This window comes from Falco cherrug, chromosome 11 (genome assembly GCF_023634085.1).
Source record: "Falco cherrug isolate bFalChe1 chromosome 11, bFalChe1.pri, whole genome shotgun sequence".
In the NCBI taxonomy this organism is placed as follows: domain Eukaryota; kingdom Metazoa; phylum Chordata; class Aves; order Falconiformes; family Falconidae; genus Falco; species Falco cherrug.
The window spans coordinates 17,971,546-17,999,544 of NC_073707.1; the positions used below are offsets into that span (position 1 = coordinate 17,971,546).

Here is a 27,999-nt window from a genome sequence, read left to right on the forward strand (position 1 = left end):
AAGTCATTAGTCTACCATCAGTGCAAGTCTTTACACGGCACTGAACCTATTGCTGTTCTGGAAAGGACAGGGAAGTTTTTCTTTGGCATTTGGTTTCAATACGTTAATTTCCGAACCGAAGGCGGGAAGGAGACAAAGAGAGGAACTGGAGCCTGGAGAAGCATACCATGAAGAAACCATGCTCCACATTTAAGTAGCATTTATATTGCCAATGGTATTGGCTGTGTTGTTGGAGTATTTTCTCCTTTCCCACAACACTCTTCTGCAAAGAAAAACATTCATAAATCAAAACTTAAACAGATTGGAAAGCTAGCTGAAAAGGATGATTATTCTCTTTATCAAGGTTCATTTTATACAGAAGACTACCAACATGCTGAACTAAAGCCAGGTGGGAACGCAGAAAGCAGCTCTGTATCCACAACCAATTTCCAGGAATCTTAGAGGAAAAGTGAAATGTTTAATAAAGTGGTAAGGAAGGACTGCAGACATCTCTGAAATTGCTTTACCAGTGGACCACAGGCATTTAGGAAAACACAGGATTCAAGAAAGAAGTTGGCATGAAGTAGGGAGAAATGCCATGTCTTAGTATTCTGCTTGTACCACGAGACATTCCACCAAGCAACACACACAGAAGGCAGCACTGTACAGTAAAAAAATACTGAATCAAAGTTATCTAAAAGCTGATGACAATGAAACATAAAAAGAAAACTTAAATTGGGCTGGAGGGATGGAGACTTAGGCATTCCTATTAGTTGCATTATGAATAATCCTCAGTGTTTCAGCTGGCCAAACATGACAAATGACAGCACAGAAGTTTGTTGGGGATTCAGCCCCCTTGGAGCAGAAAATAAAAGACAGCAGAGGATCTAACTTCTGACATGATCAACACATCTCACTGTCCATTATAGCTTGGCAAGTAGACTGAAAATACACACTACACTTACTGCTATTTTTCTCATGAATGGCAGACCGTGATATGCAATGTTGTCGCTAGCTTACTCAGTTCCACTTGCCTTGCACTTTTTCTAAACTCATTTCCTAGGCATGAAGATTTGTAACTTTGTTTACAATCACTTGGCTCCATTATAAAAAAGAAAAAAGTTTTGTTTCCTAGTGAAAAGCAAAACTGCATCCCAAACTAGTTTTCTTCAGCAGTTTTTTTTTTTTGGATCTGCAAGCTACATTAGTGAAAGGAAAACATTCTTATGATTAGCAATAAATACTCTTATCTCTTTTTAGGTATTTAAAAGAGAAAAGATAAAAATCCAGTAAAGTTTGCTGGTTTTGTCATGAGCAAATGTTCTGTGGAAGACATTCAGTCCAAAAGAGCTTCCTTGGCTTGTCTTTGAAGTAAAAAAAGTAGTACTACAATACAGCATGCTGCACACAAAATCTTTAGCTTGAAGATAAACACATCAAAAACAAAAGAGCAGAAGCAGTATTTTTACATACGGGAAAGATAAAAAATCCAACCTACATTTATAAAACAAATTAACTATACAGTAGCAGTATTTCATGTATGAGTTACTTATAATAAACACAAGGTTATCCTTCTCTACAGTTTCTTCGTGAAGTAAGGAAATATTTTTTGGCCTTATGAGACCAATTCCTTTTGTGTTAGCAAAGAGTTGCAGTTTTACTTTGTGCATATTTAACTCCATTGCCTAAAGAAATAATTCTTTATGAGCATTTGCAGAAAAAAATAAGCTTTGCTTACTGCAGACCTCCTATATCCCTATAACAGGAATTTCTTTATATGTGAAAACTCAGATTATGCATTTCATCTATTTCCTTGAAAGAAATTGTTCACTTCTCATGTGCTAATACATTTCTATATTTCTAGTGATTTCATCTCATGTGCTAATACATTTCTATATTTCTAGTGATTTCATCTCATGTGCTAATACATTTCTATATTTCTAGTGATTTAAGTTGCTCAAGAACTCTATTAGTTTCTTTCATTCCGTGTCAAAAAAAAAAAAAAAAAAAAAAAAAAAAAAAGCATAGCAAAACACCCCAGATCAATGCCATGGAAAACCCACAGAGAGTACACTAAACAGACTCCTCTCTTCCCAGGGCTTTACTCTGTCTCAGTGCCTCCACTTGGATGTCCATCAAACCCTGGTGCTACTCTACAATTGCCAGCCTGCTCCTACAGGTTCACAAGAAATGCATCAGAAACAGAGTGCTCTGGCTGGATTTCTAAAATACCAAGACAAGAAAAGCTTCAGTCACCCCTGTAGCAAGGAAGGTGTCTTGAATTCAAAACTGTAAGAACAAGGTGAGATTTCAGCATCCTTTGAGATAAGCCTTTCATTCAACAACTGTCTTATTTATCCTAAATGAGGAGCTTCTCCAGGAAAACCAAGAGAACAGAGTTGTGGGATTTATTTTATCTCAACCCTTGGCCGCAGTGGTCTCAATATAAAATAGTATCACCTGCTTCACAGGAAGCAGATAAATTACCACTTTAGATGTAAGTATTTTGCAAAAATGTTATCAGCTCTTAGGTACTTGCAAGCAAAGGACACTTTGAAGCCTTACGCACACACCAATTCTAGCTGAAATTAACTTGTATCAACAACCTGCATTTACAAATGTAGTCAGTTTCAATTGCTTCATGCATGAAATCTGTTGGGAAAAAAACACTTCTTTTTCCCCCTCCCCCCGCCCAGTTAACATTGATGAACTTACTTGCCATAGAGCTTTAATGCCAAGCGTGAGACCTGGTGGGCATTAGAGCTCCATGCAGTATTGCATGCTGGGGGCTTCTCGGCTAAGGAATGGAAACCAGGTTAGAAGTTTGCCCTTAGTTTTTAATACATAGCTTTAATGATTGTTATGGATTAATCCCAGCCGGTAACTAAATAGCACGCAGTCACTCGCTCACTCCCCCACGGTGGGATGGGGGAGAGAATCAGGAGAGTAGAAGTGGGAAAAATCATGGATGGAGATAAAGCCAGTTTAATTGGTAAAGTAAAAGTCACGCACCCAAGCAAAGCAAACCAAGGAATTCATTCACTGCTTCCCATGGGCAGGCAGGTGTTCAGCCATCGCCAGGGAAGCAGGGCTCCATCACACAAAATGGTTACTCATGAAGACAAATGTCATCACTTTGAATGTCCCCTCCTTCCTTCTTCCCCCAGCTTTATATGCTGAGCGTGCCACTCCATGGTACGGAATATCCCTCTGGCTAGTTTGGATCAGCTATCCCAGCTCTGCTCCCTGCCAGCTTCTTGTGCACCTCTTCAATTTCCCATGCTCTGCCAGTGAGAAGTCCTTGATTTAGAGTAAGCATTACTTAGCAACAACTAAAACATCAGTGTGTTATCAACATTATTTTCATACTAAATCCAAAACACAGCTCTGGAATAGATACTGAGAAAAAAATAAACTCTATCCCAGCCAAAACCAGGCAATGATCACATCATTTTTGGTTGTACATGGAGAAAAGACACTTCAGGAAGAAAGTCTGTGATTAGGAGCTCTCCCCATGCTGTTCTTTTTTAGTATTATTTTTAAAGAAAGTTAGATTTGTATAGGAATAGGTCTTCAGGCTGCAGTATTTTAACAACATTCCTCAAGTGCCTCCTCAGGGTTCTGGTCATAAAAATACTCCATGTAGGGAGTAGTTTTGTTGTCTTAATGCCTGCAAAGTTTTCCTCTCCTCTGCAATATAATCTCAATTTATTTTTATTTTTTTAATGAGCTTCTGATTCCCAGCATTTGAATGCTGCTATAGCTTTATAATGTTCTTTTGTTCCCTTCAGACTAAAAGTAAATAGGAATGGGAACAACTTGCCAAGAACAGATCCATTTATTTGCTCAAACAACATTTCATGAACACCTGCACAGTCATTTTGGAAACATACTGGTATCTCCATTTAGCCTTTCGTGTCTGTGTTACCCAAACTCAGGTAGATTATGTCTACCTAATGATGAAAAATGCACAGCATTTCCCATACCTCTGTGTTCAGCTAAAGAACATCTCATTTTCCTGCTTTTGCCATTTGAACAACTAATATGGATCAATTAATTAACAGAAAGTTCATATTCCCTTTGTGTCAGTGATATTTAGAGAAAAATCAAGCCTTGCCTTTGTGCTGTTCTGTGCTCTGTAATTTTCAAAACAAGGGAACCATCTTTTTTCAAGTCTTAGCAGCACAATGAAAAAATCCTCTTTGTAGAACAAGGCCAAGATACAGCTAGGCTACGGAGAAGATCCAGCATGGGTTTGTGTTTGTACACACACACACACATACACTGATGGACTAAAAAGCTCTCACCAAATACACATCATGACAGTGAAACACCGCAGCCTTCACTTTCTCCAACAGCCACCAGCGATGCTGCAAGTCAGGATGAAAGGCTCGCTTGTAGGATCTGAGACTGCACTCACCAGTGGTCCTCTGTATCCATCTCATCCCACTGGCTGTATAAACTACAAAAAAAAAAAAAGTTTAATCGGGAAACATCATCTATGCTTTTCTACAGAGCGTATCCATCTCAGTTATACCCTTGATAAATAATAGCTTCCTAGATCTGATCCTAAGGCATCTTTCATTACCACAGAAGCAGCAGTTTAAAATTTACATTTCAAGGACACTTCAAAATAAAGATCCCTTGTCTCTGTCTTCCTTGCTCCTGCCTGCATTTATGCAAAAGCCATCAGCCACCCAGGCTTTTTTTTCCTCTTTTTTTCTTCTTTTTTTGTCCCTGCTGGAAAGCTGACATCTGGCAAACACATGAGATGCAAAGGGGGCACAGCTTAGATGGAAAGCGACATGCACACATATGCCTGAGTGATGGGTGCATGGGCAAGGAGTCTAAAAGAACAAAAAGTTCATACTTCATATGGCCAAAATGCTCTTATGCAGATAAATGCATGTGATTGAAGTACCAGAACTGAGAATTTCCACTTTTTGCAAGTAATGCTATCAAAATCTCCATTCTACAATTCATGATGGCACAACAAAGACAATTCTGATACAGCTGGATCTGGAAATAAAGGTGAAACACTATTTTATATACCGTGACTTGTCGTACTTTACATGGTACATTTTTGAAGAATGACCAAATAGCTCCCTGGTGAATCACAGTTTGCAAAAGTGATACAGAGATTACATGACTCTAAATTTGGCTGTGCCAGAAGTTCGTTGTTACATTGTGCACCCACCTGCCTCTTATATTCACCCAGTACTTCCAAAGGTAAAAAACCTAGCTTTTAGTAGCTTACGCCTAATACTTTCTGCCTCAACTTCTCATGCTTTGCCTTTACTTCAAGCTGGAAAACCTTCCTTTAAAAAGCTCCAATGGCCTTGTGGTTTTGGGACTTGAAACTCATTAAGGGACACCACTTCTTACAGAAACAGCTTCAGTTACCACTATGCCAAAGTTAGAAGTCTCAGGGGAAGAAAACAAGTTAAATCTCCCAAAATCCTCATGTCCTGTAAGCTCAAAGACTTGCTAGAATTCAGGAGCTAAAACACCAGAGGAGTTCATCCTTACTAAGCATGCTCTGCTTTCTCCAAGCTTGCTATACACACCCTGGGGCAATAAGCTGGATGCAACTTTGGCAGGAAAACAAAAAAACAAACAAAAATTCTCTGTAATCAGTGTGCTGAGTGCAACCAGGGACTGCAGCAGGATACAGCTCTCTCAGGTACCCTCACCAGCTCCATCTCCCCACCCTCACTGCTGACATGGGAGGATGGAGAAAGATCTATCACTGAAATATTAACAACCACAGTTGGACACACCTTCCTCTTGCAGAAAAATAACAATTGTTATCAGTCACCAAGTTACTTTAAGGAAGAAAGACCTGAGCACAGCAATTCCGCTAGTTCTGCTGCTATATTACATGGAAAAAATCATTTACTTCATATGCTTGGAAGAATATGCTTTAATTTAAAACTGGAAGCAGTAAGGTTTCAAACCTCTTTTTCACATACCACCAGTGGATGACGGTACACTGTGAGAGCTTAGCAACCCAGGTCTGAAAAAGTTGAGAGCCTGAAATGCTAGTCAAGCCCATTTTGAAGGGCAGGTCATGATGTCTTAAGGTATTAAGCATGGTAACCCATCTCATGGGCTTAAAGTATTCCTCACATTAACTGCCATTCCAACTGAAGCTGTGAAAATGCAATGTTTTCATGCCCAGGCTGTACTACACATGTTGTAGTAAGGAAGTAGCTTATATTAAATTTGCTCTACCTTCTTCCTCTCTGTGCTCCCCACTTCCAAAAGAATGCAAAAACAAAATTGTGCAAAGCTATTACTAGGTTGAGCAACTCCTTTCATGACTAAGCAAAATTCTTGAACATACAAGAATTCTGATTTCAAGCCAAAAGACTTGTTCCTGAATAAATTAGTTACTATGCAACTACACATCTCACTTGCCAACTTCAAGCACTCTGAGACATTCAACAACTGTGAAGCAGTAGTAAGTGGAGCAAGCAAGCGCAAAGGGAACAATATTCAGGACCCAAGACACAAGTGCACTTTTTCAAGAAAACGCATTTTTCTCAGCTACCAAGGTGGCATGGCATGGCCCCAAAGCACTGCCCGTGATACGGCCAATATCCTCCATGCTGGCCGGGCTCTCAGCTCTGGTACTTCTGAAGTTGCACTGGTACCGACAAAGGCTGTAACCATGCTGACTGAAATCCTACTTTTTAACTGTTGCCTTAATATATTAAGTATCTTAAGATGAATATGCTTTTATCAGCTGATCTTTCATCCAATTCCTGTGCAAAACAATCCTGAGGGGCATTGCTTTAAACAGAGCAAAACAGCTTTTCTGAAGCAAAGCTCAGTTCAGAAGACTAACTTCCCAGAAGCAATAAATTACCGAGGGAAAAAGAAAATTATGATTGTCTCTCTACATTTAGCAGCCTTAGCATCATGCCAGGGTATCAACTGCTTCTCAGACTTCCTCCTGTTAGTTTAGGACCAAGGTGCCGTGGGAACACACTGCACAGCTCTGTGCCAATAGCTGCAGAAGGAAGCGATTACATGGGGTGAATTTTGAATTTTCCTGAGCTTTGACCCATCCCCTCCTCATTTTGCCCTTCCCTCAGCCCCAAAAATGCACTAGGACAGCCATCATCGATGTATTTATACAGATCTTAAAAGAGATGTCAAATGGGATGATAATTACAGGGGGGGGAAGAAAAAAAATAAAACAAAAAAGCCAAAACACAACTAGCAAATAAAATGTTTCACTGAAGACAAAAGCATCTCTTTCCAATTGTGTTTAACATTTGATTTGTATGCAAGAGCAAGGTTCTTCAGTACTGTTGAGCAGGACTACATACTTCTTTAGATCCAGAATAAATTTTTACATTAAGAAACAGAAAGTATTTGGGAAACAATATTGGAAAGCCAATTGAAGTGACATTTCCACTATCTGGGTACAACAAAATCCTGCACCATCAATTCTCATTTCACTTTTAGTCTTGGCTGGAAACTGATTTTCTATCATCAACCATCTTTCTTGGCAGCAGCTAGAGGGGAGAAACAGAACAACTGGGACTTCCTGACAGTCATAAATAAATTACATATTCCTGCAACTCTACAGTTAACTCTGCTAGCGCAAATCTCAGCTTTATGTTGTTGCCAATACCAACTCTACACTTTATGAAGGCTCTCCCCTCTAATTCATTTTCTGGTATGGGATCAAAATATCACATATTAAAAAAAAAAAAATTGTCAAGTAATTTATCTGATACTTGAGTCACAGGGGACTACTGAGACAGGTATTGTCTTCCCTTTCACTCACAAAAACAGCAGAGCAATCTACTCTGCCATGCAAGAAAGTGAGGATCCAGGGAAGTGAAGATTAACAAAATACAGACTTCTTTCGGAACTGGATCCACTGAAGAACACATCAGAAATAAATCAAAGAAAACTGAAATCCATATATTCTTTAAAAAGCTCATTGCAGTAGCTGAAAAGAAAAATCTGAACAAATTCTTTCAAGCAGAAACACAAAAGCAAAACTAATACATGCACGTGGGAGGAAGAAATAATACAGGTCCTTTCTAGACTTTTCTTCCCCTTAAAATGTCTTTCTCTCCTCATTTCTTACACACTGCAGAAGAGAAGCTGTTGTGGAAGCCCTGCATTGAATTAATATTTATTCCATGAATGCAGTAGATGTGGGGAGAAAGCTATTACAAAAGAAAAAAGGCACAATCAAATAGATTTCATTATTATTGCCTCACTGAAAATCTATCTTCTTTTGGGGCTTGCCATAGTCTTAGTCCTATCAGCTCACAGTAAGAGTGGAACATTAATCTTTTGGGAAAAAAAATGAAGAGACAAATGCATACTGGTATATACTTGTTGCACAGTGATGTTAAGATTAAATGTGTAAAATACTACCAAATGCCCTGAACATTTTTTTTCCAGAGTACAGTTAGAATAGCTCATGAATATGAAATAAAACCAAGCTACACTCAGTCTTATTTTAGTTAAAAATATTAAGAATTCTCTTACCTATATACTGCTCTCCCACCTCTTACCCACACCACAGTCCCTTCAAGTACTTAACAGTGAAAAATAAAGCTAGATGAAAGCAGAACAAATCAAATACTTTACAAATGTCTCATTTGTTGCAAAGCACCTTTATGTCCTTGTACTCCCAAAGTTTCTCACACACGGCTGGAATTAAGGTTGCTGCTTCCCTCCTGATGCATATATCTTCTCTGTCCCAAAACAAACTTTGTTAGGAAACACAATGAGTCTTTAAGTGCTTTTAAAAGTGATGAAAATTAAAAATAATCTCCTAATAGTGACAATTCTGTTTAGCCTGTGCATGCTTGTGTACTCACATGCTAACAGAACAGCAGAGCTTTCAGAACTAATTCAGGTGTACTGTTAAGAACAAACTTTTTTCTGGAATCTGTCAGTTCCTAAGAAGTTAATGAGGACACTTGCACACATGCCGCCACCCACCTTAAAGGCAGTTGTCAGTGTTCCCAAAACCTCATTAAAAGAAAAAGAGAGAATCTTAGTAACATGAGCATGGCAAACACGTTTTCCCTTCCAACAAATGTGCAGCACAGTGAATGTAGCATTTTGAGTCACTACATGACAGAGTGAATTAATAGTTGCAAACAGAGAAATTTAATAATAAGTAAGGATAAAAATAAACATTAAAAAAAATGACCAAGAACTACAAAATACAAAATTAAAATACAAGTTATGGGGAAAAAATTGTTTCTGCAAAAGAACTTCCCCTTTGTGTTACAGGATTATATTTTTGTGGGTTTTTTCCAGGGAAGCTCCTCACAAAATTAAACTGTCTGTACCTGATCCAGTGGCAAAAACATTATTGTGTTCTGAGTTATCCTAAGAGACCACAGGGGAATGCTCAGAAAAACATGATTAACAAAGGCTGCTTTCATTCTGAAGACCTGAAGATTTTCTTATCTGTAAAGTTTGCCTAAGCATACACTCACTAAGACAGAGATGTTCCATGACTGGAAACAAAGTTGAGGGATATCAATCTCCAAATATTAACCTAAAATGAAGAAAAGTTGACAATGTAAAAAGAAATTAAAAGAAAGCAAACAGTTTCCTGTAAAAAGTCATTCCTTTTCAAGCCAGCTCATTTGAGTACATTATTGGAGTCACCACATTTTGATGTATTTGCTTCAGCATAACTTTAAGTATGGCTACAACCCATTCCTCAAAAGAGCAGAAGAGGGAAATAAGCAGACATGCTTATTTTTCATAAAACAATAATCCCTGAACTCCCCTCCAAATCCTTTCAGCTCCAAATAAAGTTTCTGTTTAGGAAACTTGATATTAAGCTTCTTCAAATATTACCAGGTAAAAAGTGAACTACTGTTTAGATATCAAAAAGTCTCTATAGAAAACAGGAAGGTTGGTACAGAAGACAAGAAACATCCAGCCTCCTGGGGTTGTCCTGAAAGTGTAATGCAAGGTTTGGTACACAGGCACCAGCCCACATACGAAATAATTTCAACAGTAACAGAGTAAATAAACCAAAAACTGACACATAGAGGAACCTCTGTTCTAAATGTATCTACAGCTCTTTTAAAACAATTCTTTAAAAAAATTAAATATAATTTCTGTAAGAACAATGACAACATGCAAAGAAACAACCTAATACAGTCAAGTGAAAGCTGTACATTAATTTAAAATTACCCTTTATTTTTCACAAGTTTTTCCAACATGTTGTGCATTTTAGCACGGTAGACTTTGAGATAGTTAGCTTCAAGTTTCTTTAAATTACAAACAGTAGATACAGTAGGAATATTTTAAACTGATATCTTTAAAATAAACGGCAAGTTAAGACCCTTAGTTTTAAAAGAGAGACTGCCACCATTTCATTTTCCTGATAAAAGATTCAAGTAATTTATGTAAGAGTAGAAAATTGTCTCTATAAAACATCCTATTATTAAAATTTACCAGCATTCTGAAAATAAACATCAATTTTCCAGTATCAATTGGGTGCAATTACACATTTAGAAAAATAACTCATTTTAAATGAAGGTCACTTGGTGAAGAAAAGTAAATTTTCAACAGGATGAATTCTCAAAACAAATTATAAACCATTTTAAACTAAATTATTTAATCCTTGCTTCATCTCAGCAATTTATTTTTTTATCTAATGGTGTACACTTCAGTATTGAAAATGAATGAAGAAAACAGGCTACTGAGAAGTTTTCCCTTCAGTATATACCAGCATGTGGGATTATGGCTTATCCCCAACAACTGTATACCAGATTCACTTAATTTTGGTTTTATGCTGTGGTTTTTAATTGGTTAATACCAAATACACACCACAAAAACTTCAGCTGTGTCACTTTACTAAATGAAAACCACAATAAATTTTTCAGACAGTATTGTATCTAGGGTTGTTTGGGGTTTTTTTTCAACAAAGAAATAGATTCATCATAAAATGTTTTTCCATTTTCCCTCCTTACCTACTCTTCAAGACAGCAGAATGGAAAAACAAGCAGGACATGTTTACTTTACGACTCAAGGCTCAGAGCAGATATTGAGAAATCTTCAACAATTTTAGAATATTTTCTCTTTTTTCCATTCTTTTAGCCCAAAGTAACTCTGCTGTCTAGGAACAGTAACTTAAAGTTTCTTTTATCACCATCTTCCAGAAGAAATCTATAAATAAATGTTTACATAAAGAATCAAACACTGCTGTTGGAGACGGCAAAAAAAATAATAAAATAAAATTAAGGATCAATAAATGATACTGCAATGTATCTTGTGCCATTCAAGATAGGAAGTCCTTCATGTAAATGAGTAAGTCTTCCTGGGTGCATGAAACTCCATCCTTTCCTGGGAGACTCAATAGAGCAGTTGTACCTAAGAAATTTACATCCACCTCCCTGTAGTAAAAACACAAACAAAACAAAACCCCAAACATTTACCTTGTGTTTTAATAGAGTAAGTTCCTTTTTATTCATTCATATCTGCAAATATTTTGCTATTATTAATAGACTGTTAACTATTCTTCCCACCCCTATTAACAAGGTTGTTTAAATGACACCATCTTCAGAGCAAAACATAACAGACATGCATTTGCAACCAAAGATTTCTCCTTGCTTTGCTTTAGCATTCCCTGGATAACAACTCATTCAAGCAGCAACTCTGACAAACAGGTCTGTAATAACTTTACTGTAGATGACACCAGAGAGAAGCAAATCATGTTCACAGGCCTTGTTCCAGAACTGCATCCCTGCCCAAGACCCATTTAAACAAATCTTAAATTAATTAATCTGGCTGTTGCTTTCAAACTGAAGGTGTATCTTCTACTGCATCCCTGCCCAAGACCCATTTAAACAAATCTTTAATTAATCTGGCTGTTGCTTTCAAACTGAAGGTGTATCTTCTAAAATACTAACTTTGACAAACACAGTTACAGGTGTTAAGTAGGACTGTGAATAATACAGGTTTATAAAGAAAACAGGTTAAGTTTCTCTGCTAGTCAAAGCTGGCTATTACTGCCACTGCCCTGCCTCTGGGAACTTTTCTTTGAATTGATATTGGAGTAGAAAACAGTTTATCTCAGAAAAAAAAAAATCAGGAACAGCTGAAAATTTTCATTCTGTGGCTGCTCTAAATAAAGAATAACTAAAAAAAACTGTTAAGAAGCCATCTGAGTCAACTTTGGACTACTGAATGTATTTTGAAAAACTGTTTTTCACTGTAGAGAAATGAAGCATTTCAGAAATGTTAAAAATGAAATTGCTAACATCTCCAAAGTTTTCTGCCCCACCATTTGAAACCATTTTGACCAACTCAGCCTGACTGCATCAACAGTTCGAGATCGTGCAATCTAGTAAATGCAATACTTGTCAAAAAACACCACAGAATAATACCTCTCAATTTGTGATGCACATCTTTTTTCCTTTTCAGTATGGTCTTTAAGTATAAACATTTGCGTTCTAGTTTGGAAATTCTACTAGACACTCAAAGGACAACATTTTTTAAGACAGTAAGTTGTCAACTTACTTGAAAGTCCTCTCCTACTTTGTTGAGAGCGATGTTGATTGTGAATGTAGAGGAGTCATGGTGAGGTCTGAGTGACCGTTGTCTGTCAGGGCTATATTTTACAACAAAATTCAATAAAGCATAACCCTGAAACAAAATACACAGTCAGACTTCAACCTGTGAACTACTAAGTCATACATAGGGTTCTTGGTTTGGTGTTTTGGGTTTTTTTTTTTGTTAGGGTTCTTGGTTTGGTGGGTTTTTTTGTTTTGGTCATTTGTTTTTTTTGTTTAAAGCCAAGTTACCAACTCAACAACATTCTATAACTACTGTTACATCATGTATAAACTCCCCAACCAAACCAAAGAAGGTATATTCAATAAAATACTTAGAATCAGTCATGCCATGAAATTACGTGCAAAAAATTTAAACCCATACCTTGGTATAATAGCCAGCAAACACTTTCAGCGTAACTGGTGCAATGAACTCTCTTATGAAATGCAGCCATTCATTATCCAGTCCGATTTGCTTCATATGGATATCATCAGTTGGGACGTTTTCATAACCTCCAGAAATACGGCTGTCCTAATGAAAACACCATAAAGAGCCTTGAAATATGGATATGGAATACTTCTGGCACTTCTACAAATGCTTATTTGAAATCTACAGAATCACAAAACTGAAACAAAGCAATGCTTTAGTGGATATATGTGAGCTTCTTGCTGTACAGTAATTTCACAGCTAACTGCTGAGGGGGGAAAGAAAAAAAAAAAGCTGAGGTATCAATGAGGCTACCAGTAAGCAAAATTTGTACATTTTTTAAAAGGTGAGTCAATATTTGGATATGTTGCCTGTAAATAAGGACTTCCTGAGGTAATGGTTTTATTTATTAGAGATGCAGATGCAACTGAAGTTATATCAGATCAAGAGAGTACACTGTGAATTACTACTGTTATAAATAACATAATAAATTAGTCATTAAGGTCATGCTTATATAGTCTGACACTTACTTGGTGTTTTCCACCAGACCATTGTCCAAAATGTTCCATTTCTTCTACCAATTCATCACAGGCAGTGTCAGAAAATATGGGAAACCAAAACACATCTGGACATGGCTACAAAAGAAGAAAAAAAAAAAAAGGGCAAGAACAAAGGACATCTTCACTTTTCTTGGTCACTAAAGAATATCAGCTCTTCTCATCTGAGACATAATTCAGATACATTTAAATAATTAAATTTTGTCTTGATCCACAAGCATCTTCTCACAGAATGAAGCAAAAACTACAAGCTACCTTGTAAGCCATGACCCAGCATTAACCACTGTGGCAGAGTACCCATGTATTCTGTGCCTTGGTTGCTCTAAATAACTACCCTGATCTTCCACGTCACAAGCTATTAGAAAAACAGTTTAAAAGTTAACATTGTTTTGAACACAAACCCAATTTGTCCCAGCTTCTTAAGGAAGTTCATTAAGTCACTGTCCCTAATCGTCACAGTCCAACACTGGTACAGCAATTACCACCTTAGAAGTGTTCTGTACAGAACAGTTGTCTAAAGCAAGTAGCCAGGCAGAAAACAAACAAACAAATCAAAGCAACAAAAAAGCCCAAAAAGACCTCTGTATCCAACGAAAGGTTTTACCTTGGATTCATGGTTGTCAGACCTTAGGAATCCATACAGAAAGGCACACCCCAAGGAAAGTATCTAGATGGGCTTGCCTTCACTAGACACCAGAAAACACAGCAATCTCCTACAGAAATTTTATTAGGCCTTCTGCTAGTCGTACTATGTAGTTCAAATAAATAAGCTAAATACATCTGTATTTTGGAGAAGGCAGTTATTTGCAGAACCACATAATTCTAAGCACTCCAGCAATCATTTTTGGACTCTTCTGATCTAGTTTTCAAAGTGGCAAAAATCCAGTTCTGATCCAAAACATCAAAAAGTTGTTCAGCCGAAGACCAAAACAGCATTTGCATGGAAATAGTTACCATATGTCAATTTATTATTGGTCAGTTCCACAAATTTTAAGACAACTTCTTATACCCACCTGTTCCACTATATTATCAGTGAATATCTTTGAGTAGTTGGGATTTATATAGGTTTCCTTCCAATCCTAAAAAACACAATTTTAAAACATTAAAACAAAAACTAATTTATAAGTGACAAAAAATAATTTATATTCCACTAATTTGCTCTACTGAAAGCATTGGAAACAATTGAACCATTTCTTACACCCATAAATGAACTGGTTCTTAACATGTTAAAAATCATGAAACCTGTTACATTAGGGCCATATCTCCAAATCCTCACACCGGTCATCAGTTGGCTAGTTGATATGATATAGTGCCATTTGCTTAAATGGGTGTCAGAGGACAACTTTTAGTACACACCCAGTATTTAGCGCATAATGAACAATGTTCTCCATGTAAAGTCTTTAAATCCTGAGACCTTTATAATACATAAACTTTACAACTTTTTCAAATAAAATAACCATTTCATCAATAATTAGATGCATACCACAGGATTTTCAAATATCTGCCAGAGGTCATTGTTGTAGTGGGAGGTATTGTAATTGGCTGTAGAAAGAAGTCTTCCAAATTCATGTCTGTTGGTAATATACATAAAAACACCCTATATCAAGCAGAGAAAATGTCATTAGTGAAACTGTCCACCTTAGCAAAAATTATGTTTTTAAAAAGTCTGTTTGTTTATACATTTTATGAAAGTGTAGTCATAATACTTATATATACATATTATACGCATGCTGTTCATTCAGCTTCTTTAATTTTCAGTGGTTGATTCTAATCGCCAACTAGCATTCGTAATTTGTTTGCAAGCATTTTGCTGAACTTATTTTCTAAACACATTAAACAAAACCATACATTGTTCATAATGTAAACCCACACACAGTTATAGAAAGGAAAATACAGAGAAGCGCTCGGCTGATTTATTTTCCAGAAAACCTAAGCAGACACACTGGAAGCACCTGTTCTCAAACTGAAAATACTCATACATGAAAACCAGCATCTAGGGTTTGGTTTCCAATTAAAAACTGAAAGAATAAGCTAACAATAACAGGGCTAATGGAAGTCAGAAGAAACTTATTTCAGAGTATTCACTACATGATCCTTCTGGTGATCTGGCCTGAAATAAAAAGATATTGGCAAATACAGCATATAAAAATATTCAGATCAGGATACAAAACAGCTCAGCAGTTTGAAGTATGTTCACCTGAGTAAACATTGTAAAATATATGCAAGATATCAAGTGTGGTAAGATACAGCTTTATTATCAAGCTATTAACAGAAATCATCAACAAAACTCTTGATTAAAAATAGTAAAAGAAAATAGCCTTTTTTAAAAGAAACAAGTTCTATGGGTTGTTGGGTTTTTTGTTTACTGTTTTTCAGACTAAAACTTAATTTCTTAAGTGTTTGTGACTTTTGGATTTGCAGTAGATGAAGACATTACCATTTGGATGATTTGGTATTTCTATGTTTTTGTCTGAAAAAGAGTTAAACTGTTAGAAAGGTAATGATTATGTTAAACACATGCCCACTTTTGGGCACTTACCAAATCGTAAAATAGCTGCTGCAGGGAGAATAAGGAGGGTCTGGGTACAAGAAAAACAGCTTCAAGTGACAGTGTGGTGCCTGAGGGGGCCTGACAGACCTGCTAGCGATTTGAGCTTTAGTCCTTCCCAGGACTGCTGAATCAATTTTAACTACAGAAGCACATCTTCAGCACACCTTGACCTCAGAAGCCCTGAGAAACCCCGCTAAGGAAACAACAAGCCTCTCTAAGATGCTTTGAACTGGTCACCTGTCCCTGGCAAAAACTTGAACCTCAGAAGACTGAAGAGAAAGCTAGAGCAGTATTTCATTAGAGTAAGTGGACAGAGGAGAAGTATCTTCTGGTGGTAGAGTAATACTGCAGGTAATAATAACTAATGAATAAAAAAAAATAATAAAGCAACACCTTTGGGGGTCTGAGCATATGGAATGTTTCCGAAGAAGGGGAGTCTTTTTCCCTTTGTAAAGTCTAAAATGAAGGAGAATCATCACATCAGTTTTCTGATACATCAGCTCTTTCTCTTTTTCCGACTACTATTAGGTTTCCACAGTCACATCAGGGAAATAGCAGCCTTTGATCTAAAGCTGATATGCCTTTACAGACAACATGCATCTCCAAGCAAAGCTCATAATACACATGTCAAAGCTGTTTCCACCAGCCCCTTCTTATCTGCTGCAATACAAAAACAAGCACGTACCAGACCATCTTACAGCACAGACTGAGAAAAAGGAAGAGAGAAAGCAATTTTCTGATGAGCCAGTCAGATTAGTTAAACGAGCGCACAGGAAGCACAGGTTTGCAATAACTGATGCTGGGAAGGTTTGAGTACAACAGAATTGGATGGGGATGTTCTGAAGAATCAGTACAAACAAAGGAGATCATGCCTTGTTATGAGGGAATAAAAAAATTAATACTTGCCAACTTTTCTTGTTCAATTCAGCAAAATTATTTTTCAGTGCTATAGTGTCTGGAAATAGGTCTGGTTTAGGTCTTATTTGTTTCTGTGCTGAAACTAGTGTAAATATCAGTAGAAATGTGGATTTACATATTCATAATTTTACAGAACAAAGAAGTTTCCTCTCATTACTTACAGCTTAATGCAAGTAACAAATTTCTGATACAGTTTTAATCTATCTGGAAAAATTAATGAGTAATTCATGCTCCTTAAGAAGATTCCTACCATTTCATAAATCACTTAGGCTTTTTATATCAACACTGCCCATCATTCATTTAAATATGTATCTACTTAAATATAAAATTGCAAAATATTCCAACTTAGTCTGCTAGAAGTTTTACATTTAATAAAAACGTGCATTATAGAGATGCTCTAAATGCATTGATAAGTTTGAAGTCATACACAGCAAAATAGTTGAGCCCCTTTTTCATCTCTTGAGGTTGCACCAATAAGGAAGGTATTTTAACCTCAACAGGAATTTTCAGTGAGTTTAAACAAAAAACATCATGCAGTCAGTGCACCAGTGCACTGGCCTTGCAAAAACCTCTGTTCTCAACAATGTCAAAAAATACACCTAAAGTTTCTATGTCACAAAAATTGGCCAGTACTTTGAATTAGAAAATATAATATCCAAGATCAATCAAGTGAAGCAGTCAAGTGTAGCAGGACACAAAGAAGTCTATGTGTATTTAAAGGCAAGCTGTTACAAATACACCTTACCATTTCCCTGGCATTCCTGCAGAAAGCCATATCAGGATCCAACTTATCACGCATAAAGTAGTTCTTTTCTTTCATCTCTGATCTGAGAGTCTGTCCCTTAATTAAGTATATATTAGCCATATAAGGAATGTTCCATACTCCTCTGTAAAAAAAATAAAAATCAAATGCAAATAATTTAAATCCATGAAAACTAATTTGTTGCGTATTCTATCAAATCAGTGCCTCTGTATTTGCTGACAAGACTGATCAAGTTTCAAGGAAATGAAGCTGAAAGGTTCACAAGACATTTGAAAAACTACAGCTGAACACTATGGACATCTCTGACAGTAATTCAACTTTTATGAAGTACTGTTAAGAAATAGAAAGGTCAAATTCTGTAAAGAGTTTTAACTACAAATGTACTTCATGCTTCCATAGTTAAGGCAATCAGTCAATCTTATAATATTATTCTACACTACCAGATGGAGAAAGTAATTCTAAACTCATTTAACAATCTCTTTTAAACTTCACTGAGGTTTTACACAGCTGGTCTGACCTCCTCACACAGAAACACACGGACCACAGCAGGCCATGTATTTATGTGAGCTGGGCCAATATCAACAAAAACTCATTGCTGTTCACAACGCTCACTCTGCAGATTCCCTCCCTCCCAGTGCCACGAGCACATCTTTCAGTGCTTTTGAAAATGAGCCAATCCTATTCAAACAGTTAATCTGTTTCAGACCTCTTTGTTCTTCCAGGGCAATGAAAAGGCATCACCACATGGGAAAGTCAAGCTTAGAACAACTTACATCACATTCATTTAGGGGAAGGATAAACCCAAAAGGTTATGTGAAAAAATGTATTTCTCAAGAGCTCCTTAGGATATATCTGACCTAATATACAGGAAGAAACACATGAAAAAACTATAGCTGTTCAGTTAATTATGCATTTGGCCAAAGAAATTAAGAAGTCATTTGGTGAATGCAACAGTCACTTCTTTTGACCAAGGTTCCTGGGATACAGAGTTTTGGATTTGCTATTTGTCTTGCCATTTTCTATGTTATGCACTGCTAGAGTAACCAGACACAATCAGACAGGTACCAGTAATGACTATGTCCATTGCTAATACCAGCTCATTGTGTTAAACCCTTTGCTTTTTTTATTCAAGCTGTGAATTGGTAAAAAACAAATGGGAAAACAAATGCACTTCTATGAAACAGGAAAATCTAAGCTATATAACTAACCTCTTCAGGAATAATACCATATTACATGAAAATCTACGAATATTTTCCTGATCATCATACTGGGTGCCTTGACATTAAAAATTAGCTCATATTACTTACACTCTGTTTCCTTGGACAATATCAACATAATCTTCCGATCGAGCATAATAGCCATCTGGGCTCAAAGCACCCCAGAAATTGGACCAAAGCTTCCCATGACGAGTTACAAGTGGAGCAATTATCTTTCTGTAAAGTGACATATTGAACAAGAAAATATGAACTGTAATGCATAGACTACATGTCAAAATATACTGGCTTTACTGTTTGAAGTATAGTGTAGTTAAAACATCAATGAGCTGAACTCAAAGCTGGAAGAAACAGCATCCAAGCACCCACTGCCCAGAAGCAACATCAGTGTAACAGAAACAAAATTTCCTATAAATCAGAGGTGGTTTGATTTTCAGTCACACACAAAAAAAAAAACCCTGCCCATAATATAATGGCAAAAAGCATCACAAAGTCAAAGGCATGGAAAAAAAACCCAAAAAACCAAAAAACAAAACAAAACAAACCAAACCAAAAATAAACACCACAAGAAAACCACAGTGAGACTTGGCTTACCCAGAATTTAACAGTCAAAAGGAGAAATATAAGTTGACCAGAATAAAAAGAATAAAATGACACTTTGTTTCAGAGGCTGCCTACTGCTACTGCTAGATATATTTTGCAAAGTTTCTGTTTCTTCCACCTAGTGTACCTGGCTTTTAGCCTGTTTCTACAATAATAAATAGTACAAGTAATATAGTGCAAAGAACTGTCAGCCACATCCTCGCTTAAGCTCCATGCTTCTCACCAGTAGGTCAAAACAGACATTGATAATTTATCTTTCTGTGATACACTTGAGATTCCCCAATTTGTTAGGAACAGGCAAACACCGCCTACCTACTTAACATGGGACTTTACAAACTGGCAGAAATGAAGTGCACAGCATTCCCAGTGGGCCCAGTTTGCTGAAAGCTACTTGCTGGTGAAGTCACAGCTTTGTATAACTGAAGAGATCGTACTAATACAAGGAGAAATTAGTCATTAAACTGCTTCATCTCCAACAACCTTTCACTATTTTATTGTGTCTGTAATTTAAAAAGAAAGCAATAATACTGCAACACCAGAGTAGTAAACTCTGGGGAGTTTCTGTTTGGTTTGAGGGCTTTTTTGTTGTTGAGTGGGGTTGTTTGTGTTGGGTTTTTAAGTGTTTTGTATATGACCAACTTTGACATCATTAGTCAGTGAAATCTTAATGCATTTCATAAAACTTGCTTACACCATACCATTCTCTTCAGAGGAACCTTGAAGCATTTGAAATTCACATCAAGAATTGCTGTTTGCCAGGAACAAAATGCTTTGTGAATCGTTCACCTCCAAGCTCATTATGAACTATGGCAATCAAATACCACAGGTAAACAAAGATAAACAAATAAACAAAGGTAAACAAATACCACAGGTAGCTCTGCAAGAACAGATGGGATCTTATTTTCTCTGGATGTGCCCCAGAAAATCCTTTAAAGCTAGAGGAAATTCTGTAAAATCAAGAGATATACTACACCTGTTCTGTTCTATTAGTAGCCTTAAAGTTTTCGGGTTTGTGAGCACGACATCTGCATCTATGCTGAAGTAATATTCACATGCTTTATGCTGGCGACAAAGGTCCCTAAAAAGAAAAAAGGGAATGATTAACTCACACATAACCAGAAAAGATGAACAAACAACAACAAAAAAACAACTCAACAACCCCAAACCACAACCAAATGCTCTACTCATACATGGCAGTAAAAGCTCTCTGCAGTATAGTATTGTAAAAGAAAGGTGTCTTTAGGCTACAGTATCATGATCATCTACAAGAAGATTTAAAGACATGGATCAGATGCCTTATATTTTTATATTTTAGGTCTCTTTGTTCAAACTTTCTTCTGCTCAAAGGACTTAAGAATGACTTTGTTTGAATCACAGTAGAAAGCAGAGCTTTTTATACCATAAATTTAAGCAATCCCTGCACTTCAAACCTGATCACTGAAGATGTAGTAGTAATTTGAGCCAAATTTTTAAAATACTGAAATGCAAAAATGGTCTTCCCACTACTGCTGAAGTCACGGGGTTTAGACACACACCTATAGTTTAAATCTTTAGCCAGTTTCTGGTTTTGTCTTCACGGACATCTTCACTGACAGTTTATCTTATGTATACATGTTTTTATGCCAGCAATTCCTTAACCAGCACTTCCTCACATAATTGTCCCAATTGAAACCAGCAGATTTTATTTTGGCCATAACACAGTCCAGCAATTAAGTGTTTATGGCACTGTCCATTACCAGCCTATTCAGTCCGAAGTTTTACAACTACTGAACACAATGTAAGTAGCTTTATTTACAATTATTAATAGTAACCCAACTTTTATATTGCACTTGACATTAGATGTTAGATTTCTTCCAAAAACATTCCATTCCTTTATCCCCATTTTACTAATGAGGAAACTAAATCTGAGAGACCAAAGAACTTGATGTCAGTCTGGGGTTCCTGACAACACTGGCCAGCAATTCCCCAAAAGCAGCTAAACCTTTTGCTGCTAACAAAAATATGAATGGAATTAATGTTTTTAATTATGAAAATGTGAAAAAAACCAAATTGTACAGATTTATATACAGTTGTAAGCAAACTTGACTGAAAAATTGATCACATAATTTAAAAATGTACAATCCTTCAACTTTTGCCTTTTTTTCCCCTCACTCTCACCTCCCAACTTTAAATGCAGAGCCAGTGAATTCTATTAAAACTATTAATATATATATATATAACTATTAAAACAATATGTTTAGTGTTGAAAATCCTTCTGTTCTTTATTCACATAATAATCCAAAACACAAAATGCTAAATTAAACGTTTTGGTCTAAGTCACACTAAGTCATGCAATAATCTACTGAGAACTCTCAATTATTGAGACTATTTAAGGCATTACTGCCTTATTTAGCTGTAGTACAAATCACCTACAATGAAGCCTTCAACTTCAACCTCTGAAACCAAGAATATTAAAGATATGTATTGATATTCTATATATTTATTACATGTGCATATACAGATATAAAAAGACCAAAACTCAAGGCTAGTATGCTGACTGTACTTCAACTCATTTTCCCCCTATTTCTAAATAGCAATGAAGACTGCATAACCAAATGGCAAAGCTTAACATTTAAAGCACAATAATTTTCCTTGCATTCCCAGATTCAAGTCACCAAGTCAAATGTGAAGTATTAATTTTGCCCTTGCACTTTAAGGTCATCTCCACAAAACACTTCAGGCTTCAGATATACAGAAAAAGAGTTGTAAAAGTTTGTGTCAAAACTTACAAAGCAAGCCTACTCTCTCAAGAAATTCATTGGCTTTCAATATTGCCAAGTAGCTTTCTCAAGAAAATAAAAGTAATCCTGCATATTCTCATGCTTTAAAATATTACCTTCTCACAGTGTATGCTAACCTCTCCAGATGCAGGAATCCCAGATTGTATGTGAAACTACTATGTCCAGGTTGTACCAAAGAACAAGTGAAAAGTGCTTTCTAGCAATACTCATAAGTTCAGTAATATACTTCCTAACTTAAATTCAATGGCTAAACCGATTTGGCTAAAATCTACTTGCTTTACACTCCACCTGCTTATAAACCAAGAGCAAATGTTAAAAAGAAAGCTATATTTTTGTACGTAACTTAAAGCCATTTCAGCGTAGCAATTAACAGAAATCTAGTAGAAGGCCAAGATTTTTTTGCTGGAAGCATTAAGTGAAGCTCAGCAAATCAGTTTAAAGTATTTTGCAATCAGAGAAATGTTTAACTTTGCTTACAAACCACAAGCCCATCTGGAAGAGTGACCTCATCCAAAAGGGAAAGTGCCACTGCTCTTCATCAAACTTTCCACTGAGACACTCCAAGGAGCTAGCTGCTTTTAGCAGTAAGGTACATGGTCTACCCAATTTCTTTACCATTGAGTCACTTAAATTTTGGGTGGGGTTTGCTGGTTTGTTTGGGGGGTTTTTTTGAGACAGTTTGAATTTGCAATTAATCTATTTATCATTTTTATACCACTCACAGTTTAGAAATAAAAATCCAAATGTGGACTGTTAGTCCAAAGGGAAAGCACTTACAGCATTTGACAGACCTCTGAAAGAAAACGTGTCCCAGATAAAAGGCTGCAGCGCTCACTGAAACACTGGGTGACACTCGCTGCCATTTAGGGTTACATTTTGCATCACTCCAGATAGCCACAACAGTATAAACAAACTCTTATCAATCATCACTAAAACCAAACAAACACAGCCACAAAACAGATAAAGCACTAATGTTTAGTTTTGCATCTCAAGCTTCAGTATTGTTACCACAGTTACCACACCTGGAAGCTACTGGTATGAGATAGGGGTGGGAAAGCTGGTTTTCTTCTGCAATACTCAAATTTCAAGCTGTTTCCACTTCCATCTGAGCCTGAAACCCAAAACTGCCAAAGTGTTCAGAAGAAGCAACTCCAGAAAACCCAAGTCTCCACCAGATATCACTTGACATCTGGGAGACACAGGTTTAATTCCTGCTCTTTCTTCAACCATATCCAAGATACTTGCCCTGCTTGAAGGACTGAAAGGGAGTCCACCTCACGGCTGATCAATGCCAAATGGGAGCTCAGAGACAAGGACTTAATATCCTTTCTCAAGAAACACACAGGAGACTCCAAATTCAGCTCAAAATTCAACAGTGAGGTCAGTGAACTCTCTAACCAATTCTGATCTCTCTACTATTCTTCCTGAAACTTTTGAAAACTTCCAATGTACAATTTCATTAAAATGTGCATGTTCCTACTCAAAGTTGAGTTAAATCGTATTTTTAAAGTTCACAAAAAAGTCCTAGCTAGTTCTATTACTAACATTTTTGAGGGAGGATAAAAAAAAAAAAAACTCAAAGAAAAAGAAACCCTGAAAAACTGTAAGTATTTGGGGAAAAAAAGATTATGGAAAAGCCGCCTTTTATAAATAAAACCTCAGAGATGTGAATGAGGTAAATTCCTGTGTTTCCTCAGTTTCTGTTATTGCTTGAATAAATTTCATATTGTTATTTTACATTATCTGCTATAACGAGTCGTGTAACAGCTGGGTGAAATCTCATCCCCAAACAAGGCGAAACCACAAATGAGCTTTTTCCTAAAGAAAAAAAGAACCAGCTGTAAGAACTCTAATATATTCCTTGTAGACAAAGGCTATAAAAAAAGACATGGGAATGCTATTTTAGGGTTTCAAGTGATGTACATGCAGAGAACAGACTTTGACAACACGCAGCTAAACTCCTCTTTATTTTCCTCCCTTTTTATTGTTTCAGCCCACAATACAGAAAGCTGTGCACTCCTGTTTGCCCGTCTTGTTGGATTGTAACAGGTTTTTGCTGTTTTTAGGTCCTTTTCAACACCTATCCAACTTTCACAAGCACAGAAGAGAGCTTTCCAAGTCAAGAAGCAGCAAGAAAGTAAATGCTTCAATTATTCTTTATTGCGTAAATGAGAAAATTAGACAGAGGTTTGCTGCATGGCTACAGGTGAATTATTTTTTTAAAAAATGTTATTTTCTCATATCTATTTTGTCATAAGAGAGTCTCATTTACCGAGAACCTCATTGTGATTTAGCATCACTTTTTACTGAGCTAAAAAAGGGAAGAAAAGAAAGAGGTAAGGAGAAAACTGACCCAACTGTGTTATATACTTGAAAGTATTCTGCTGAAAACAAACCAGAACTTCAATGCTTGAAGTTCCCTCTATCTCTGTATAATTTGAAGCCTGTTTTACTGCTTCAGATGAATAGATTTTGTGTGGAATGTGCAAGTGAGGAGACAAAATTAATTCTAAATCTACTGGAAAGTAACAGAGACACTAAAATCGGCTAATTTGGAAAAAGAGAAAGCAAGTGTTTAAGGCAGATGGAACAAAACTATCAGTCAACAATGCAGATAAAGGCAGGAGAAAATTAATAAGACCACCAAATATATCAATCTCTGTAAATCAAATCATCAAAAAGGTTTGAAGGATCACTCTTTTCAAGTTATTCCCATTGCAGTATTAGTTAGGAATAAATGAGGTTATTTATGTTGGAAGCCAGCTGAAGGCTGAAAGCAAATATTTTTTTATGGTAACTACCTGCACTTCCAAGGTACTTTTTTTGAGGAAAAGTAAAATGCAGTTGTGCCAGAGGAGTGGCAATGTTCATTAGGGCAGCCAAGCAGAGCAGAAGTACAAAGGAAGCAGCAAATAAACTGAACTTGCTTCAGTCAAATCGAAAGGGGACGTCAAGTTGTATCTATATTGCTCACATGAAAAATCCTACTAATAACACTCATACTTTCAGGATGATTCAGTATTTTGGCATGGTCTCATTCCATATTTTCTCTATATGGTACATATCTCTAAGAGAATCTTTATTAAGGAGGCTTTTCAAGGGAGGAGCAACATGGGTGAAATTCAATCTGGACAATGGATAACACATCACAGTGTAGTGTATCCAGTGGTACTCACCACAAGTATGTATGATTATCTCTCTGCCTTACATAACAGAATTTTGAGTGATTTTCTGCAAATATACATTTAAATCACTATTTTTTACCCACAGATCAAGCAAAGACCATATACCATATCAAAACCTCTGTCACATACGTCAGTAGGTTCTGTCAAAAGATGACAGGTTTAAAGATCTTCAGGTGAGATTTAGTTACAGTACAGAAATTTATTACATTAAAGATTCTGCCTTATGGTGTCTATATAACAAAGAGGAAAAGGCAACTGCAGAAATTCTACCTCAGTTACATGTAGTGTACGCTACTTCAAAAAGTTTGCAAACATGATACATTTGTTTAAAGTTTACTGGAAATAATGATTTGTAAACACGTGAATGGCTGTTTACACTAACATTGGGCAGCCGTAGTGTTTCATAGAAAGGCTACCGGAGAGGCTTGGACCTCAGCCAAATATCAGTTTTTCAGTGGCTTCAGCACAACAAAGCCCCATTCACACAAATTTCCAAGAACATCACAGAGACTCAGGACTGGACCTTCATTCTTTCAGCTGGTGCCATGAACAGCCTATGCTATGCTCTTGGCCTCTGAATATAAAAGAAAAGGGCCTTTCAAAATTAATTTCTCTGCTCTGACACTCATGGAAGATTTGGGAGAAAAGAGTGGAAGAATTATGTGAGGACAGAGCCTGCTCAAGAGCCACAGCGATGTCTTGGTGGGATGCTGGTGTGTAAAATTCCATAATCTGACTGACAGGACATACTGGGAGAGGCACAAGCAATGCTGTGGTAGTAGCCAGTGCTGCAGCCACTGAAGACACATCTTGACAGGCAGGTCTGACATGGTATGCATACTCCAAAGGTCACATTTAGGTCTAGCAAGTGCCAGGTTTAAAAACTAAAGATCTGGATTCCCTAGTAGGAACAAAAGGAAAAAAAGAAAAAAAAGCAAGCAGGACCAAGTATCAGAAAGTCAGTTGCCTTCGCAAGTCCTTTTTTCTTCCTCCTGAAAGCAGGAACTTCTACTAGAACACTTCTAATGGATATTCCTGTCTTTTGAACCATAGGAAGAAATATAGTTCTGTCACCTGTATGGCCAGGTCAAGCTTTAACCATATTTTCACTTGAATATAATACCATTTAAAAAAGAAAAAGGGAGTTGGGGGCAGGTGTGCCAGGGCTAGATGACTAAGACAACAGAAGTGCAATTGTTAAATGCATATCCAGTGCAAGAGGAAATTCTATTCGAAAAAACACTCTGATGTTAGCTTGAAAAGGTTTTGGATTAAAAAAAGAAACAAACATTTTTAGAAGATACACTGCAATTAGAATTTCAATTTACATTTGCATCTGCTTCCACATTTTTTTAAATTACTACTACATATAATTTTCTGCACAAACTTTAATAAAAAGTTTGTTGTGTTGTATCATCCATTTCAATAGCATTGTTTGCAAAATAAATATTTAAACTATACAGTTCATACTCATCATGTTTTAACATACACCCATGTTTGAGATAACCATAATGTAAAAAAATTTGACACCTCTTATTTCTTTGTAGTCTATTGTCTACGCCTTCATTAGAAGGCATGATGACAGATTATCACAGTAGTCCAAACCAGAGATGTTTTCACAATGACCAACAGCTTTTTATATTACACAGAAACTATAAAAAAAACTCAGTTCATATCTAGATGTTGTTATACCAAAAAACTTCTGCTTTTGTATCTTACAATGTAAAATTGTTAGCGTTTAAGATGCAAAATAGTATACATAAAAGGTGAAAAAATGTTAGTGTATGCATCATTATAACAGATTTATAAATTAGAATTTACATTCCCATGTTCCGGGCTTCTGCTTGACTGAGATTTTCTTCAGGTCCAACAATTTTTATACTTCTGATAATGTTCTTGGCTTTTTCCCAGAATTTCTTGATGTGCTTTTCATGGTAAACCTCCTGTAATCATGTTAATATTGTTTTTAGTGAAAAGTACAAGTTGTTGTGAAATCATACACACAGAGTCCAAGAACATATTGTATTCTATCCTAAACATACAGATGGCAAACAGCATTTTAAGAATATTCCAGTACAACTGTCATTAAAATGAAGCTTGTCTGTTCAAAATTTCAGCAAAAGAATCCAACACATCAGCAATATAAACCAAATCCATACTTCCAGACCAATGATGCAAGGTTCACAGAATGTTTATGCAATATTTTTTTCAGAATATTTTATGATCTTCAAAACCATCCTACAACCTCAGTGGCACACAAGTTTTTTATGCTGTTCCAGAATGGCTTTAGAAAGGGAGCTGCCACCTGTACCCAGGTGGACAGTCACAGCAGTCATTGTTTCTTTAAAACATGGTCACAGTGATTGTGTCTAATTTCTAAGTACCCTACCTGTAAATTAAAGACCTCAGCTGCAAGCAATGCTTCCAACCCAGTGTTCTCATTCACAGCTTTTATATATTAT

The 27,999-nt window shown here is 36.5% G+C and overlaps 1 protein-coding gene across 2 annotated transcripts in view; it reads right to left on the bottom strand.

Annotated features, from left to right (window-relative positions):
* Positions 1-10,161: 10,161 nt before the first annotated feature.
* PLOD2 (procollagen-lysine,2-oxoglutarate 5-dioxygenase 2) overlaps positions 10,162-27,999 on the bottom strand; it is a 54,893-nt gene continuing 37,055 nt past the window's right edge. The window contains exons 10-20 of one of the 2 annotated variants that reach the window (XM_055723783.1): positions 27,359-27,480; positions 20,546-20,650; positions 19,063-19,188; positions 17,738-17,879; positions 16,468-16,530; positions 15,007-15,120; positions 14,537-14,602; positions 13,497-13,601; positions 12,925-13,071; positions 12,508-12,633; positions 10,162-11,381 (exon numbers count right to left, since the gene is read on the bottom strand). In XM_055723783.1, coding sequence (XP_055579758.1) covers positions 11,226-11,381; positions 12,508-12,633; positions 12,925-13,071; positions 13,497-13,601; positions 14,537-14,602; positions 15,007-15,120; positions 16,468-16,530; positions 17,738-17,879; positions 19,063-19,188; positions 20,546-20,650; positions 27,359-27,480 — 1,272 coding nt within the window. In that variant the 3' untranslated portion in view covers positions 10,162-11,225. The remainder of the gene's footprint in view (positions 11,382-12,507; positions 12,634-12,924; positions 13,072-13,496; positions 13,602-14,536; positions 14,603-15,006; positions 15,121-16,467; positions 16,531-17,737; positions 17,880-19,062; positions 19,189-20,545; positions 20,651-27,358; positions 27,481-27,999) is intronic. The other variant, XM_055723784.1, reaches the window with a different exon arrangement.